Source organism: Hydra vulgaris, chromosome 11, assembly GCF_038396675.1.
Source record: "Hydra vulgaris chromosome 11, alternate assembly HydraT2T_AEP".
In the NCBI taxonomy this organism is placed as follows: Eukaryota; Metazoa; Cnidaria; class Hydrozoa; order Anthoathecata; family Hydridae; genus Hydra; species Hydra vulgaris.
This window is the reverse complement of record NC_088930.1, coordinates 22,141,175-22,161,659: the sequence shown is the minus strand read 5'-3', so window position 1 is coordinate 22,161,659 and position 20,485 is coordinate 22,141,175. Positions and strand designations below refer to the sequence as shown.

At 27.1% G+C, this 20,485-nt stretch overlaps 1 protein-coding gene across 1 annotated transcript in view; it reads left to right on the top strand.

Moving 5' to 3' along the window:
- Nucleotides 1–1,748: 1,748 nt before the first annotated feature.
- LOC101241434 (polycomb complex protein BMI-1) overlaps nt 1,749–20,485 on the top strand; it is a 37,175-nt gene continuing 18,438 nt past the window's right edge. The window contains exons 1-4 of the mRNA XM_065810469.1: nt 1,749–2,050; nt 8,697–8,793; nt 11,222–11,277; nt 15,014–15,061. Of these exons, the coding sequence (XP_065666541.1) occupies nt 1,945–2,050; nt 8,697–8,793; nt 11,222–11,277; nt 15,014–15,061 (307 nt within the window). The 5' untranslated portion in view covers nt 1,749–1,944. The remainder of the gene's footprint in view (nt 2,051–8,696; nt 8,794–11,221; nt 11,278–15,013; nt 15,062–20,485) is intronic.

Sequence of the window (20,485 nt, the reverse complement as noted above, 5' to 3'; positions counted from 1 at the left end):
CAAATTTGCTTTGTGTTAATAAGTGGATTTTCATTTTTTTCAAATCTTGAGTTGTCTTTCCCTAGCCAAAAAGTCCTTTAGGACCTATACAATTTTAGAACAACAAAAAAAAGACAAAACTTTTATAACTATAAACACTTTTTAACTTGTGTTTTAATTTAACGGAGTTCAATTTTGAAATTTTTTATGTTTCAAATTCTTACAGGATCCTATAGGTTCATCTAATACTGTCTATCAAAAGCGTGTTTTCTTTTACGATAGTCAGGCCTCGTATTTAACTATTTAAAAGATATATGTGTAAAATATCTTCAACAATTATATCGTAATGCTTGATTTAACTATTTTTTCCTTGATATTCGATGATTTACATTAATCTGAATAATTCTGTAAATTATGAGCCATTTGTCGTTAACAAAACGCCTTGATGGATTAAAATAAATTTCTTTCATAATGGAGTAAATGTTTTTATTACAAAGCAAAAAACTCTTTTAATAGCACTTACAATACAAGTTACTTCTCACTAAATATTTCTAAAAACGTTTGATAATTTTGTGGTAAATCATTTTAACCACAAAATTATTAAACGTTTTCAAAAATTTCTTTTTATTAAAAAAAAAATGTTTTTAAAAAGTTGTTTGTTGGTTGCATAGATTTTAATCAGATTGCATAGTTTTTAATTTTACTTTGTTTCATAAAACAAGACAAGTGGTTAACCTTCCATTAAAAATACCAAAATTGTTTTAGAATTTGAGAGAAAATTATCTAAATTTTTAGAAATTTTACTTGATAAACATTTAACATGGGAATACCATACAGGTCTAATAGAAACAAAAATGTCCTCTGCACTAGATATTAAATCATGAAAAATGCTGTACTTTAGCCTTGTTCATAGTCATCTTTTATACGCTAATATTGTATGGGCAGGCACTCACAAAACAAAATTAAAAAAACCAAGGCTTGCATTACAATTCATGTTAAGCAATAAGTTGTTTAAATAAATTAGATAATGCTACCCATGTTATGAAAATAATGAAGGTCTTAGATATAGTTAAATTAAATTTTTTACAGATCCTAATATTTATGAATAAGTACAAAAATAACTTACTACAAACCTTTTTTTCCGATATTTTTTCGTTTAAATTTTCTCAAAAGTATAACCTTCAGTCAAATACTGAGACTATTATTCAGATTCGAAAAATTCTCATAAGTCAAATTTTTCTATAGTGACTCAAGGCTTTTCTATAATGACTCATTACTACAATCTTTCCTGGTCTTATTTTTCTTCTCTTTTTTCTCTTTATTTTTTATTATTTTATTCTGCAGTAATAATTTCTTAATTAAAAACCAAAGTGTATTACGGAAACACATTTATAAGTATTTTTATAAGTGTTAAAATATATATGTATATATTTTTTAAATCCTGTTTTATCAAAAAACAACAGGTGTTATATTAACAGGAATTTTTAATAAAAGGTCGTCGAAGGGACTCAATGAAAAGGTTGATGTAATAGTCTTATCAACCATGCCTTCTTTGAGTCCCTTTCTGTTTATATTGTATATTATTTAAAACAAGAAGTTTTTGCTTTTATTTTTTCAATGTTATTGTCAAAATTTCAAATATATTTTATAGTTATACCCTATTTAAGCAAAATTTTTGTTAAGAAACTTTTTGTAAATTTTTTTTTCACATATTGAAACAAATGATAAAATATAAAACGAGTTTTGGATAGTTACTGTTTTTATTTTTTATTACGGTAAACACTATGAAGAATCTTCGGACTGAATTGCAACAATATAATGGAAAACAAAGTCTAAGTGAAACTAACCAAAAATACGACATTTAAACAAGTTGTTTTTATATTTTAGAAAAGGTAGATTATGTAAAACTGGAAGTTGAATAGATTGATTTTTCTCTGATGTTTTATTGTATTATGTGGAGCAATCATGCAACGGCTATTAAAATTGCAGGAGCTTAATCCTTATTTGACTTGTATGTTATGTAGTGGGTACTTGATAGATGCTACTACTCTTGTGGAATGCTCACATTCTTGTTAGTACTTTATATTAAAAAAACTTTATAAAAAATGGTAGTAATAAAAATTAATTTTAATCTTATTATTTTTTTTTTAAACATATAACTAATATATTTTATTTTTAATTATTGAGGTGTATCTGTTTTGAGAGTTTGGGGTCGAGGTGATGGCGATGGTTATCAAATACACACTCCCTATCAAATATTTATTCTTTTAAATAGTTCATCTTTACTAAAATGATTACGTCTAGTAGAAAATAAAAATCAGCTTTTAATACTTTACAACCTAGTAAATAGTAGTGTATAAATTGACTTAGGGTGAGGGGTGTATGCCTCCCCTTCCAATCTTAAGTTTTTTTTATTGAAGAAATAAAAAAGTAGTCTTACAATACTATGAATACAATTGAAAAAGTAGTCTTACAATACTATGTATTATATATAGATATGTGTGTAAAAATTTCAAAATGTTTACATACTAAAATGTTATATATCTTTAGAAAGAGCTTCTAATTAGTATTACAATGGTGAAATTTTATCAAAATTGGATGATTCAATAAAAATTTATGAGGATTTAAGTGTCAAAATTTAAGTACAAGGATTACTTAAGAAAACTGTGACCGATTTTAGAATTTTTTGCAGGATAAACTGTCCTATTGTTATTTTTTATCTAAATACACACAAATTGGTACCAAATAAAAGTTTTTAGAGATACAATGAAGACATATCAAAATTTTATAAAGGGCAACTGGGGGAAGATTTACCTGCCTGCCCCCTTTGGTTTTTTAAGTATTTAGACAAAAACTCATATTTTCGGTTAAATGCTTACAAAATGTAAATGCTTTTAAACCAGCATAAAAATAAGTCTTATAAAGAACAATATTCATAGAAAGAACTATAGTCTTGATTCTTAGAGAGAACATTAGTCCTGATTCTTAGAGAGAGCAACAAAAGTGTGATGTATTAAAAGCGTCAGTGGTATATATATTAGGTGGGGGCATTTATGCTTGACGTGTCACAAAACTACTTTTAAGCTTTTTTTTTTGTATAGTAAGGGTCTTATTACAGAATAGCATTTACCCAGAAATTTCATGCCTAATTTCTTATCAACCATGCATATATGGCCAGAGCTGGCTTCCTACCATGGACCTCCAGTTCTGAAGCCAGAGCTCTAACCACTACACCACAACTGCTTAATTTAACTACTTATTACCCCAAATAAACCTAATATTTTGATTATGCAATCAATCATTTATTTGCCTAATAATATTCTTAAGAAAATTATGGCTATGAAAATAGTCGGGGTTTTTTTTTGAAGAGTATTACTGCCTAATAGAAAGAACTCCAAAAATGCGTATCATCTCATTAAAGCATTGATCTTGTATCATCGTGTTAAAGGTCTATCTCTTCTGAATCAAAGCTTTGCAATGATAAATAAAATGAATCTAGTATGTATATGAAAATGATAACAGAAAAATTGTAGGTATAATTATAGTTCAATCATGTGAACTATAATTATACCTACAATTATACAACTAAACTAACTTTTAACTTCTCTAATTCACATTCAATATAACAAAAGCATTTTACTTGAATTAATATACTACAAAATATACTTACATAATATACTTAGTATTCAATCATATTATCATTTACATTATTCTATTTATTTGAGTAATGCATAATTGCAGATGATTTTCATTTAACTGACTTACTTAAATTTAAAACATATGTTAACTCAAAGCGTCTATAACATTTAGAGTAAAAGGCTTTATACTCTAAACAATGTCTAATAACAAAATTGTATAAATATATTATCAGCATTAATATACCTTATGATTTAATAACTCACATACATCACAACCATGTCACAATTTATTCATGATAACACCAAATCACCACATATAATATCTGCAAACAGTTGATATTTATTCATATCATACTCAACAGCATCCTCGTCTTCACACTCATTTGGTTTCCAGTAAGAAATGATATATACACCAATATTCTTTTTTTTAAATCTAAAAAAATTGGCTGTAGTAGATTTCCTGAGCGTTAGTGACAGAATCAAACCACATGTGGCAGATATTTTGTCCAATAACATAACCAAAAAGAATGTCTTCAATATCTGCAGCCTCATTATTTTCTAGATCAGGAAAAATTAGTTTTATTTGCTGAGGTACACAATTTTTTATAATCTTTTCAAAATTTTTATTTCTTTTTCCTCCTTTTTTTGAAGCTTGGCAGCTATTCGTTTAATCAGCTTTATCTTCAATTCCTCATCTTTTTGTATGTTTGCAAATCGCTTTTTTCTTGCAATGGAGATAATTTCAACTTGTTTCGAATATCTATAGGTTTTTCATAGAGGAAATCAGTGGTTTTATTTTTGCATGTGTGCAGTTTTGCTAATAAGAAACAAAGTGTAGCATTTGGAGCTTTTTGCTTTGCGGCACTAAACATAACCATAAGTTCTTCTGAGTCAATGTTGTGACGTCATGCTAATAATGTTTGGGATTTAAATTTATCAATTGTATTCAAGTTTAACAGTTGCTGGTATTGCTGGTCAATGACACTAACAACAGCAGGCTAATGGGTCTCTCATTTCATCAGTCCTTGGTGAAAAGTTAACAATAGAATCAAATACCGGATGATTAATACAACCATCAAAAAAGTCTGTTGTTCGGTTTAATAAAGAAAGAGCATTTTTCTGACTCTCAACAAGAATGTTGCAAACATCTTTAACCACTTCAACACCAGAAAAATAGTCCAATCCCTGACTTTATGTAACATAGAAATCGATCATTCAAGGACCAGTCAATAATTTTCCCATTAAACCTATTGCACACTGCTCGCCTATACCTGAAAATGAATATACAAATGTGATAAAAAAAACAACCCATATCAAAGATTAAAAGCCATTATCTTGATTTCAATATATAAAGTATAAATAAACAATTTACCAGTGTCTAGGAGCAAGCTATTTCTTAGTCCTCCACATGAAACCATACCAGAATGCAGGAAAGTTCTCAACAGAGCTTAGTAATGAATTAAGACTGCACATGTGTGAAAAAGGATGTGTAGTCGATTTCCCCTGTAGCGTGGTAGTAGTCCTCTGGGAAGCTTGTTGTTATCCAAAAATATAACAAAACCCTTCGGGTCACCTTTAAAAAAGAAAACGCAAATTATATACATATATACCCTGTATAGAAGTCTTTTGCAAATTTGAAGCATTTCCCTTTTTTAAATCTTGTATACAAAAACATATAAACTTAAAATAACTGCACTAACAAAATTACACTGCAATAAAGTAAATATGATAAAGACTGCTTATGATGTGTGTGTGTGTGTGTGTGTGTGTGTGTGTGTGTGTGTGTGTGTGTGTGTGTGTGTGTGTGTGTGTGTGTGTGTGTGTATATATATATATATATATATATAGTATTACCATCCATGTAACAGAGTTTGTTAAGCTGAACAACAATGTTAGCAGCAACACAGTCTTTACCAAAAAGATTCCCTTGTGAGGTTTCCAATGCTTTAAGTGATGACTTACAAGCACTGGTCATTGTGTCTAATGGGTGAAAATGACAGTTAAGTACATTTAACAATTTTTTCCACAAATTGTTTAACTTAGTTACTGTTACATGGTTTGTGGCAGCTCTGTCGCTCATGGTGTTACTTATATTTTTAATAATAGTACTTTGTACTTCCAATTATTTTTGCTGGTAGAAGTCACTATAACTTTGCAAGATGATCTATGGACTGTGTAACGTGACTCTGATAGTCATTAGCTGTACCTCCAGCAAGTTGGTCAATTGCCACAACCATACTTATTGTCTGAGTTGTAAAGTGTACTGCATTTACATGAACACCCTCCAGAGTTGTGGCATCAAAACCCAGAGTAAGATCTTTTGTTAACAATGCTATCTCAGCAGTCTGTAGGTCTGAAATAACACCTAGTTCACGCATCATCTGCTCCACAGTTGTGCGGTGTGAAATATCACTGAAACGATATCCTGTGTGTTCTCCAATTTTATGGAGTAGCAGTGGCACACTGTGAGAAGGAACATGACACATAACCATGTCATATATTAGAGCCTTAATACTTGATGAGTAAATTTTGGAATGTTTTGAGTTTTGTTCTATTTGCTGCATAGATTCCAATTTCTCCTGTAATATCAACATATCATTCTGCAGGACTTGAATCTCTGCATTTTTGTCAACAAGTTGCTTTTGTAATATTGCTGTTAGAGAAGACAACCGGTTCTGGGCTGACGCTAGTTGCTTTTTCGAATAAAGATTAATATTTTGAAGTTGCTTTAACTTTAAGTTAGAACAATTTTTGTTTAACTTCTCACGCAGTTGACGAATTGTTTTTTCTTTTCAAGCAATAGTCTGATTAAGTTGTTTAAACCTATATGGTTTGGATCAAATTTTTTCTCTCAAAATTTTCAAATCCTCTTTATGTTAGAGGCTTTTTGTGGCGACTTCATTTCCCAATATAGATAACCTCTGTTTAAGGACTTTTTCTTGGAGTCAGTTAGTTTTCTTTCAACTTGGTGAACAGTAGTTATGAATCAAGAGGTGAAGTTTCAGAATTTGAAAAGGAATTAGCACATGATTCAGCTGAGCTATTTGGTTCAATGGGGGTTAAACAATGCAAAGAACTGGATGTAAATGATGCGTTATAGACTGTAGTAGGCACTGTAACAGCTGCAATGTCAGGTAAAATAGTTAAAGAAATTGATGCAAAAAATACTTCTAAGCAAATTTTTTGAAACTTTTTTATATCTCTTGATATTGTTTTTTTATATTTATTGATACTGTAACATATTAAATGCCTAATTTGATTTTTACTTGAAGAAAGACCAAATCTTTCAAAAATATTTTTTGCTGTTTTAGTAGTTGAAAATCCATTTTGAATATACAAATAAATAACATGTCCTTTTCAACATAGCTGATAAGAAGTCAAATTTTCAGAAATAGGCAGTTTGTTGTAAGTGGACTGGAGATTATTCAAAATAACACTTTTGCATTTTCTTTTTGACATTTTAAAACTTGAAGTTCAATTGCTGCACACAAAATAAAAAATGTAAATAAACTTTTCCACATAAAATATAACAATAAGGCTTACATTAACATTTCAAAGATAATTACATCAAAGTTTCAACAATAAAAGGTGTTCATTATTTTATAAAGTTCTTAAGTTTTTTCAAAGGCTTATTAAAGAAAATAATCTTTTCGCTAAATGTTATAAATATTAAGTTTGTTATTCTAAAATTGTCCATTATTAATTTTAAACAAACAAAAAACAAGTAGCTGAATTTTTATTTTATATATTAATATATTATTAATATATTAATTTTAAATTAAATATATATTAATTTTAAATTAAAAAATTATTAGTGAAGAGATCTGAATGCTATATATACATTTACATAGGTTTCATTCAAATCGTTTTACATGCAAATATTTTAAAGCATTTCCATCCAAAATATTAGTAAAATGAGAAGTAAAAGTTAATTAAAAACTTATTTTCTTGCAAGAAAAACTCACTTTTTCCATTTTCAGTTAGTTTAGTTTCCAACGCAAAGCAATAAGATTTTAAAACATCAGTTGTAACTGTTGAGAGCTTTTTAGACATTTTTTCTGAGTTTTGCTCAGGTTCCCATATAGAAGCAAGTACTATTGAATTGCAGCAATCAAACAGTCTTTGTCGGGATTAATGAAAAAGTCTGTCAAACTTTTTTCAAGTTGTCAGCGTTCACAGTTTCTGGTTTTTTTTTATTGATGTTAATGAGATAATAAGGTAGTGCACTCCAATTGGCTGCCACACGGTTACATGAAAATACTTTTATGCTACACAAGAATTTTATGTGTCCAAGTGGCTTTCATGATTTGAAAAGATAGGACAAATTTTGTGGCTTGACTTTCAACAGCTTCAAGAGCATTCATATTTTCCAATAAAAAGGATCTTCATGCTGCTGAGCAATACTCAAAATGAGGTCTCACATAATTGCATTAAAGAATGTGAAACATTTCAAGTATCCAATGTTTGAGTGTGTGTTTTAGAATACGAAGAACAACATACAAGTTTTTTCACTGAAGCTATTATATTTATTTATACTATTTTAAATCTCTCTTATAAACACTTATATCTTTTTATCTCATATTTTCATCAAAAAAAAGTACATGTTTGATAAAATTTAAAGCCTTTGTGCCTGTGTGGAAATCATGCATTGTACTCTGGCCTGTGTGTGTGTGTGCGTGCGCGTGTGTGTGTGTGTGTGTGTGTATGTTATATATTATATATATATATATATATATTATATATTATATATATATATATATATATATATATATATATATATATATATATATATATATATATATATGTATATATATATATGTATGTATATATAATATATTATATATATATATATAATATTTATATATATATGTATATATATAACATATATATATATATATATATATATATATATATATATATATATATATATATATATATATATATATATATATATATATATATATATATATATCAACACCCCCTTACACCCACCCAACTTACCTACACACACTTATTTTTGTTTGTATATATTTGTGTGTGTTTTTTTATATATATATATGTGTGTGTGTTATTTCTCAGTTTGTAGAAGCTGTCTCTTGAAGTACTTGGAGTCATCTTATAACTGTCCAAAATGTACAACAGAAATTCATAAAACAAAGCCACTTGAATATACAAGGTTTGAATATAAGTTTTATTTTATGCTCCTTTGACCAGATATCTAAACAATTTTAGTCGGAAGAACAAACTTATCTAACAAAATTTTTATGGTTTTTAATCTATTTATCTGTTTTTGACATTTTTTAAAGATTTCTACATTTATATAGAAATCTTTAAAAAATTTCAAAAACAGTTATTACAAAAAATTTTAATATTGTTTTCATTATTATTTTATTATTATTATTTAAATAAATTTAAAAAATATGAAAGTAAGAAAACTTATTTTTAAATAAATAACTAAAAATATTTATTTTCTGTTTATTTCTTTAGGAAGCATCAAAAAAATATTTAAATGGGCTGTCTTAAAGTCCTTCTTTTATTTGTTTCAGAGCTGATATGGAGAAAAGTTTTAGGAGTTGTTTTAAGTTAGTTGTGCGAGCAAGTCTTCAGAAGTTTCAATTTAGGAAAAAGACATTTACGCAACCAGCACTAAGTAGTATTACTATTTTGCTGGTGTGTTATTGCTGCACTCTTGTATAAAATTTATGATTGACTTACATCCGCACCTTTCTACCATTGTAACATCCATAAGAATATCAGTTATCTGAAAAGATCTTTCTCATTTGAACACACCTTCTTTATCTGTATAATTATACTCCACAAGAACATGAGTTTTATTATTACACTGTACAAATCAATCTTCTCATCTGCTTCAGGTAACTTCTATGGATCAAAAAGTAATAAACTTTGGTTTCAACTTTTAAAAGCAGATACTAATTTTTATATGTGCTTTCTTCCTAGACTTCCCGTATAAAGACACTTTGTTTGCAAAGGTTTGTCTCACTGGGAAATGTAGCAGTTTGTTCTAAACCTGTTAGTTATATTTTGTCATATTGTGTCGATGTAATTCAATTATGTTTCAAAAAAAACAAGAGCTACAGAGAAAGTATTGAATTGAAAATTATAAAATTGAAAAGAAATTAAAATTCTACTTATGAGATGCAGCAATAACACACAAAGTTGTGGAGCAATTGCATTCAATAATGTAACTGAAGAAATGTACCTAAACTGTTTAAAGTTATTGCCTTTTTTCAAGATTGAAACTTCTGAAGTCTTGCTTAAGCAACTTAAAGTAACACTTAAAGTTATTTTCTGTATTGCCTCCAAAATGTATAAAAGAAGGATTTTTAGACAGTGCCTTCAAATATTTTGTGGGTGCTTTGAAAAGAAATAACTCAAAAATAAAAATTTCTTTAAAAATAATTTTTTTTCTTTCATATTTTTTTTGAAAAGAAAGAGTAATGTGGCCAAAAACTCTTTTGAGACAAGGGTAGCAAACAAATCATGTTCAAGTTCACATATTTCAAACTGACTAAGAGAGCACCTAAGAGTTGACTGAGAGAGTTCTTTTCTGGGCTGTCCATCTTGTTACTCTCGGACAGACTGGTGCTGCATCACTTTCTTTGTGGATATTTGCAATTTCTTGGAAAAAATTGAGAGCTAGCATCTTCTAAAATGGCCAGCTGTTTAGTGGAATATCTTAAGTTTTGTTACTGAAATAGATGAAGTAACCACTGTGAGATGATGTCAACACGGAACTAAAAGGAAACTTTTAGACCTTTGTTCATTAATTGAACATGGTTTTAAATAAATTAGAGGAATAAATAGTTAGCAATTAATAATTTTTGGGACAATAAGCAAATGGGTTCAGATTTTCCCACCATCACTTTTTATGATTAAAATGTTGGTACAATAAAAAGAAGAGAAAGCTATAGGAATTAAAAATTTTTTTAATTTTTAATTTCTATAGCTCTGTTGTAAACGCAATCTGTTTTTTTTAATTTAATTTTGTAAAAATCAGAATTATTTGAAATTTTTTAAATTTTTAAACTGAAAATTTTTACTAACTATTTTTTGTTATTTAATGATAAAATTTTCAAAATTTTATAAATTAATCTAAAAGCTTTTACATTAAAAAAATCACAAATAAATTAAACAAACTTAGGAAACATTTAGCACAATAAACTTGGAGAAACTTAGAAAATATTAAACTTTGTTATAAAAACTTTATAACTAAGTTAATTTTATTGTTTTAAACATAAAACAATAAAATATAAAGAACTGAAAAATTGACAAATCTTTTGTAAACTTAACACATTTTTTTTGCAGGATTGTGTGACTTAAATAATTACTTTCAAAATAATTCATAAGTCATATTTAAAACACTTATAAAATATATGGCTGGATAATTAAATGCTTTAATTTTTATTAAAAATCGATTTTTCATACAAAACAAATTAGTACAAAAAAGTACAATTTTATATAAATTTTATATGTTATATCTTATAAGTTATATACTGACATTGTTTATGCAATAAAAATTTTGTTTATAAAAACAAGATATTCAAGTTTTTAAAAAGCAATAACAGTATATAATGTTTGAATAGGTCAGATCCGGTATTACAAGAAATAGTTTATAAACTGGTTCCTGAATTATATTTTGGTAAGTTTATTTTCATTAGATTTTAAATATAAAAATATTCATTATCAATTTTAAAATTGATCTCAATTAAAATTTTTAATTTTTAATATCTAAACTTTCTAGAAATTCTTTTTTCACATTTTATTTATCACCTGGTTACTTTTACACCTACATAATTAAATGTATGTAAATTATTACATAATTGCGTGTATGTAAATTATTACATAATTATATGCATGTAAATTATTACGTAATTGCATGTGTGTGTAAATTATTACACAATTAATTACTTGTGTGTTTACTTAACTAAATATGTTGTAATAATACTCAAAAAATATTTATGACTCAAAGCAAAAAAACTAAAGTATTTCAATGAGATCACTGTTGGTTCTTTATAGAAATAATTCTACAAATAAGCTTCACTACATTTTGATAAATTTTAACCAGGGACCCTTTTAAGTAACCATCTGGCTGTGCAAGAAGTCAATGTGTTATCTATAAATATTAAAGAAATATATTCATCTAATTTGAATAAATTAGCTAAACTAAGAACAACCCATATATACATATCACAATTAGAGTTTCTATGGAAAAGGATGTCTGCATGCTGCTATTTGGGGTCATAAATGAATTCATTATTAATGACCTGAAGTACAATTGGTCTGTTATAAATTTTAACCTGATTACTAACAATACAAGGCTTAAATATTCACCAACTTTTATACCATATGCGTGTGCATTTAGTGCATTTACTGCTTTTTACACTACTTTACAGCTTCTTTTTTTTTTCACATGTATAACCTGTTTGATGAACATATGGATAAATGTAAACATGTTTATGCATATGCACCTATTAATAAACATATGCTTATATGCAAGTATCTATATTAAACATAATTAAATACACTTAAATATAGATTTTTTTGTTTAGGTGTATAAGATTACATCAAATTAATTAAATATAAGTAATGTATTAACATAAAGGTTTCAACCTTTATATTTTTATAGATTTTATTATTCCCGAAAATAAGTGGTCAAGATATTAGAAATTTGAATATTGAATAGAAAACTAGAAGATAAAAGCCTTGTCATAAGAAAACTGTTATTAAATTTTAGTTACAAGTTTACAAAATTCAAACAAGCACCATGTAACAATGATTGAATAAAATGTACTATTATACTATATAAAATATATTATTATACTCCTGTCTTGACAAAAAGTCTTAGACTTTATCTCAAGACAGAAGAATTTAGATCGCTTAGGACAGGCAGCTGGTCTTGAATCTGATCTCACTTCTGTAATAGATCGAGGCTTGCGATGGCTTGTGAATTTTAACTCCAACAAAACTCAGTTGTTTACTGCAAATAGCTATTGCAATACTGTCAATATTCCTATATTAATGAATAACAATCCTCTCACTGAGTCCTCTTCTTTATGTCTTCTTTATGTCTTCTTGGTTCACTACTAACCTTTCATGGAAACCATATATACAATCCATTGCTAAATTAGCATCTGCTAAGGTTGATTCTCTTTATCTTTCTTGCCATTTTCTTACTCCTGATTCCATTCTCTACCTTTACAAATCTCTTATTTGTCCCTGTATGGAATACTATTGTCATATTTGGGCTGGTTCCACTAATGATGCTCTTTCTCATCTAGACAAGGTCCAAAAGCGCGTTGTAAACGTAGTTACGCCAGCTCTATCTGCCAAGTTTTAACCACTTTCCCATCATCATAAAGTTACATTTCTATCTCTTTTCTACAAAAGCTATCATGGATGTTTTGAGATGATAGCTCAAAAGAGCTATCATCTCTAGTTCTATCAATTAAAACTCATTCTCATTTAACTTGTCATTCAGCAAAGTCTCATTCTTTTACTGTATCTGTCCCTGCATGCTCTAAAAACTTTTATTCATCTAGTTTTTTTCTCTTCAACCCTCTGGAACTCTCTCTCCCATCTTCATGGTTTCCTGACTCATACAACCTACAACTTTTCAAGTCTTCTGTCAACAGTTTCTTTGCTCTCTAACTATGTTCTAATATTTTTTTTTTTTCTAGTAACTCCCAGCTTAATAGTGGTTGCTTGGAGCCTTGTTGAATCAGAATTTAAAAAAAAACCCAGTAAAAACAAATACATACCCTCAAATGTTTAACCAATTTCTAGTTTATTTTGCTAATAAGTGCATGCCTAGTCCTCATAACAGGACCCCAAAAAAAATAAGAAGCACAATAAGAAGTGTGCACAAAGATGTGCACACTTCTTATTTGCAAATTTGATTTATTTTAATTTAATTGATTTACATTAATTAATGTTTTTGTATCTGTTTTTGTATGTTTCTGGTGTTTGAATTAATTTTTGAAATTAAGTCAAGTGTGAAATAAATTAGTTAGGAATCAAGAAATGTACTAAAAGTTTCTGAGATGTTCAGTGGAGTCAATGTGTTGGTCTTCGGAATAGTTGTCTAATGAGATATAAAAAATAATTTTATTTATAATTTGAATGCTTGCATTTGGTGATCATAAAAGTTAAACAAATTAAAGAAAACTAGTTAAATAAAAAATATTTCTAACTATATGAAATAATATGCACAACTGTAATAACTGCAATTTTTGCAAAAATCTAGAAAATTTTCTATTCTAGGATTTTAGGTTAGAAAATCAAATATTTGGATTTTGTTAAACTCCAAGATTGCTTTATCCTTCAAAATTAAAACAAAATTTATAATCTAGTTCAATACATTATTGTAAAATATTTTGCACATAAAATAAATTAAAATATGCTCACAGAAAACTACTATTGAAAATATGCTCACAGAAAGAACTATTTTGCAATAAAATACAAATTTTATTTTAAAGCGAAATGGTCCTTTCTGTGAGCATACTTTTAAAAGTAGTTTTCTGTGAGCATGCAAAACCCTTGTCCCTCCTGATTTAACACTCAATGCTTTAAAAAAAATTAAACCAATGAGTGTAGAGTCAGAAAGTTTAATATATTAAATTATATGGCAAAGCAGGCTTGGACAGGAATGGCATTTGAAATTAATTTCTTTAACACTTATCTTCTGAAACTCTTTATTTAAGTTACAAAAAATGTTTTTACAAATTATTTCTAATGATTATTTAATAAATGCACAATTTTTATTCAAATTATCAAAAAGAGAAAAGTATAATATTTTTAAATTGTATAAACATTTTTTCCAAAAAGTAGCAAAAAAAAGTTTCAAATATTAATATAAATAGTTTAAAAATAAGTCTTTTAAATAAAAATAAATAATAGTATTTAAAAAATAAAATAAAGCAATTGAATCATTCCGATGTAATGGGAAGATTTAATTTAGCTTATTCATAATTTAAATTAATTTGAAAAACCAATCTTTTAAAAGATTTTTAAAGAGACATGGGAAAAATAGTTTCAAACATTTAAATTTATCATAAAAAATACATGCCTACAAAATTTAAATATAACATTTTTGTTAATTTACACAAAATACTTTTATTTTAAACAATCGTTATAAGTAATTTTTAATTTTATTTAAAGCCTTTGAGTAAAATAAAAACTTTGGAAAAGATAAATGTTTAAAAATTATTGATAATGTAACGATTTTTTCTAGCATTTAAATTGTTAAAACATCAAAACAGCCGTAGTCAAATTGTAAAGAAAAAAGTTATAAGCATGATCAGTCACAACGCGCCATTCCTGTCCAAGCATGCTATGTAAAATTACAATTTATTTTATTCTCCATTTTATGATTTTAGAAGAAGAAAAAAGAAGAGAGAAATGGCAGAAAATTGACAAAAATATTGGTAATGTTTCTTAAAATTAGATTTTTATATATTAGTTTTATATTTTTTTATGTACTCAAAAGTAGTAAAAAGTTAATTTTGCTATGATTTGTTTAGTAGAAGTAACTATTGTAAAAACAAACAACGTAACATGCATGTACTGTGAATTAATTAGCATTACGTTGGTAATTTAAAAAAACAGCATTAAAGTTATTGCTAAACGATGTAATAATGATAATTTTCAAATAAAAGTTGAATAATTATGAGTATGTAGATAAATCAATGGATAATTTTTATTGTGCTACGGTTAAATATTGAAACAACGTTTTTTTATTGAAAAATATTTTTATAATGTTAAGTAAATAAAAATTTGCCTGATATCGTTTTAAGACTTAAGAAACAAAAATAGAAAAAATAGAAAAAGATCATTTAAAAGCAGAAATTAAAATTAAAATTAAAAGCACGTTTAGAGTAATTTTCATGCTTTGAAAACTTTTTTTTAACTTGGAGTTTAAATTTTTTTTTATCCTTTTTTTAGGAGAGCTCTAACTTTAAATATTCAATTAGTATAATTTTATTTTTAAATTAATTAAAGTTAAAGATTAAATTATTCTTCTTCTTTTAAGATTTAAGTTTTTCACAGAATTTATTCACTAGTTACTTGTATGCCAGGCTATTTGCAGTTGTGGCGTTGAAAGCTCTCCTTTTATAACGAATCAAATTTTAACATCCCATCTACAGGTGACTGAATGTTTTGAAAAAAAATTTTGTTAATTAAAAAATATAGGCGACCAATTTTTCTTTGGCCAGATCTGGCATCGATTGACTATTCCAAATAAGTAAACTATTAGTTTTTTTGAATAGTGAATTATATAGCCAGAATAACCAGTAAAACTTTTAATAGGAAAAATAGGATAGGTTTAAGAATGCTAATTTACCGAACTGTCCTGAGCAATGAGTCATTGAATCTTACTGAAAAAAGTGAAAAACTGAGGAAAATGTGAAAAGAGTTATTAAAATTTCTGAATTTTATAATTAAACACAAAAAAGTGCTACAAAGTCAAATTGTGGATTTGAAGTGTACCCCCTTTATGAAGTGTACCACTTTTATAAAGTGTACCCTTTTACAAAAAGTTAAATTAATTGCATATTGTAAAGTTGAGGTTTCAATAATTTTGTTGAAACAAAAACTAAATATGTTCACATCGTTTAAAAAAAAAATTGTTAGGATTGACCAAAGTTCAACTAATTATCGTGAAACTTGCTGAATTTTACACAAATTTTAATTATGGCAATAATATATATCATTTTATGATATATATTATTGTCATAATTTGTGTCTTTCACAATTATATATATATATATATATATATATATATATATATATATATATATATATATATATATATATATATATATATATGTATTCAATATTGTACCAGGCCTTGGGTGCAATGAGTGCAAGAGCGGAGAAAAGCTCTCCTAAAACTAACATGGCTAGCCATGCGATCAGCTCCTGTCAACAGCTTTTTTATGGGAGTCTTTGGTTTTTGAGTGAGCTATCTGTTTATTCTATAAATATATTGCTTATTAAATACAAAATTTAATTTTATATTTGTTACAAGAATATTATCAATTTACTTTTTTATAATAGGATTTTTTTACTGATTTTTTATTTAAGAAACCAATCAGTTTGTCCAATCTAATTAAAAACATTTGCTTTTCAATTGGCACCCTTTCTTTTTTTTTTTTTTGTATTAACCGTGCCTTAATAAAGCATTGAGTTTGTGATGCAATTATTAGTTTATTTTTAAAATGACTTTTTCATCTTAGTTACAACAATAAAGTTTTTCTTTTATCAGCGTTTATTTTTTTCCGGATATTTCCGGAATTCCAAATATTTTTCTCAACTTTTAGTTTTTCCAAATATCCAAAACGTTTTACATACATATAAGTTTGGGTATATATTTTTGTAATATAATTGTTTTTTAAGCTTTTTCACTCATCACTCATACAAAAATTAAGAAAAGTTTGAAAAAAATTTGGAAACAACTCAGCTGATGTATGGGAAAATATATTCTGGGTTTTTTTCGGATATTTTACCCAAATAATTTTCTGGATTCTGAAAATATGTATGATCTATGTTTTATAAACAAGTTTGTGAACTTGACCATATTGTCATGAATGTTATAATGATATTACACAGTATTTCACACAAAAGATTTGCGAAAAAAAAATCTTTCTGTACTGCATATCTATCTGTGTTTAGAAATAAAATAATTTTTTTTTTTTATTAATTTAAAAAAAAAAAGTCTATCTTAAACTCAAACTTTGTCTTTTTTCTTGTATGTAGTTTACACAAGTTTATTTAATTTTTCTAATCAATTTCTAAAAAAAAAAAAAGTGGTTTATATTTATGAAAAAATTACTTTTGTGAGAGCCATAAATTGCTCCTGTAAACCACTTTAGGGGAGTGTGGCCATATAAATATATATATATATATATATATATATATATATATATATATATATATATATATATATATATATATATATATATAAGGCCTCTTGCTTCCCGTCGAGGTCTTACATATATATATATATATATATATATATATATATATATATATATATATATATATATATATATATATATATATATATATATATATATATATATATATATATATATATATATATATATATTAGGGTAATTCAAAAAACAACTTTTTTTGAAATTGTCTGCTGCCACCCCCTAAATGTGTTCTGTGTAATAAATTAATACTAAATTTAAAAAATTTTTGAATAAAAAAAAATTTTAGGGGTTGCTCAAGACCCTTAAACATCAGACGGGTCCATAATATTTTGAAAAAAAAAGTTCTTCAAATGCATATTATGTTGGGTCTCAAAGGAAGTGAAATTTTATAAAAATTCTAAAAATAATAATCATTTTATATAAAGATTACTATTTTAAATTTTATGGCTTAAAAACTACCATTTTTTAACTAAAAATAAAAAAGTACATATTTTCATAGTTTTTTTTAAACAAACTTTTTTAATTTGTGTTATATATATATATATATACAGCTATGCTCAAATGTATGGAGCACCCCTATATTTTATTTAAAATTCAAAAGTAATGAACAAATAGTAAATGTGAATGTGTTTATTTGATACAAATTATTTCAATTCAACAATATTATTTAATATAATTAATATTTTGTAGCACCTCCCTTTGCCTTCATCACCGCACGTAGTCTTTTGGGCATGCTGTCCACAAGATCCTTACATACATTCGCTGGTATTTTTTCCCATTCATCCAGAATTTTCGCTTTAAATTCTTCTTTGGATTTACATCTGTAAATTGACAACTTCCTCTTCAAAATAGACCACAAATTTTCTATGGGTGACAAATCTGGAGACTGGGGGGGCCACGTAATGAGGGGAACTTCATTTGTTGAAAACCAGTCCAAACTTTTTTTTGCCTTGTGGCAAGGAGCGTTATCTTGTTGAAAATAATATTGAGGGACATCTTCGTCAAATAATTTCAATATTGATGGCTCCAAAACTTCATTTAGCATGGTAATGTAGCGCTCTGCATTCATCCTACCCTCACATAAAAATATTTCACCTACGCCACTGGAGGCCATGCAACCCCAGATCATTGTGCCACCACCGCCAAATTTGACTGTAGGGATGATACATTCCGGCTCAAATGCTTCGCCTGGTCGTCGTCTTACAAAGGTGCCTCCAGGTTGCCCGAAAATCTAGGTCAAAAAAGTAAAGGAATACAAATTTGATATTATAAATTTCAACATGTAAAATTTCAGGTACTTAAAGGAATAATTTCGAAATGATATTTATTTTTTATTTTTTGGTTACACCGTAAGTCATAATGATGCCTTACCTCTATATTTGATTCGTCTGACCAAATAATTTTGGCCCAATCTTCTGATGACCAATTTTGGTGCTGTTTAGCCCATTCTAAACGAAGTTTCTTATGGTGCTCAGTCAGCAATGGTTTTCGGCGAGCCCTTCTTCCATGTAAATTACCTTCTTTTAAGTATCTTCTAACACGTGGAGCAGAAATTTGAATTTTTCTGTGCTCCCACAGATCGCTAACCAAGTCTTTAGAAGATTTGGTCCGATTTCGAAGTGAAATCCTGTTGAGGAAACGATGGTTTCTAGGAGAAAGTATACGTTTTCTTCCCGTTTTTGGTCTATTTTCGTATGAACCAGTTTCACTAAATCTATTTATAGCATTTTGCACTGCTTTCCTTGAGCATTTCATAATTTTTGAAATTTCCACTTGGGAATGTCCTTGTTTATGGAGTATCACAATTTGGCTTCTTTCACTCACAGAAAGTTCGCGTGTTTTACTCATAATGAAAATAAATAAAGAACGATAAAAAAAATCACTACTTTTAAACAATAGATAATGAGCGGCTGACAATAGTTACGTTTAAGATAAGAATGAAATGAATATCTTAATTCGACAGAATTTATACTAAGTGAGTATGTAGACAAGTTAAGACAAGTCTAATCATGCCCAGACAAGCAAATTCAACATGCATTAAATGATTTACTAATGCTTAAACGTAAAAAACAAATAAAATACCATTTAAAAAAAAATTCATCATGTATATCTCATTTTTTAAACACAAATATATTTAAACAAATAGGTGCTCCATACATTTGAGCATAGCTGTATATATATATATATATATATATTATATATATATATATATATATATATATATATATATATATATATATATATATATATATATATATATATATATATATCAAATGGTTTAGGAAACATTGTTTAAACATCAATCTTTTTTTTTTTTTACTTTAATGTCAAAAAAATTTTTCTAATAAGGCTTGTTTACATATTTTTTTCATTTACACCATTTTTCAACACCAATATGAAACCAAATAAATTTAGTCGTTTAAATTTCAAATTCAATTAGTTGTAAGTCATCAGTTATTTGTCTGTTTTTGTTGATTAAAATTTAAGTTAGCTTTTTTTTTGTACTTAAATAAACTGCTTTAAATTCCATTACTTTTTTTTAATAACTTGGCTAATTAATAACAACAGACATCTCTTTATCGCTAGCAACCGTTGTAAAAATGTTTTGTCTAATGCCAGAGCCCACTATTCTTAGATCATAAAATCTCTATTTTATCTAAAAAATTAGGCTCCAGAGACTCTTTAGAGAATCTTTAACAGTGTCTGTTATAGGGACAAATCTGTTATTCTTCCTCTCTTGCATGGTTTAGATTTTGTTACCTCACCTAAAGACAAAGCTGAATTTTTTGCTAAGAACTTTTCATCAATCTCATCCTTTGATTCCACTAATCACATCCTACCTGATATAGCCGACAAACATGTTGATCCATTGCTTGACATTCGTATCACTCTAGTTTCTGTATCTAAAGT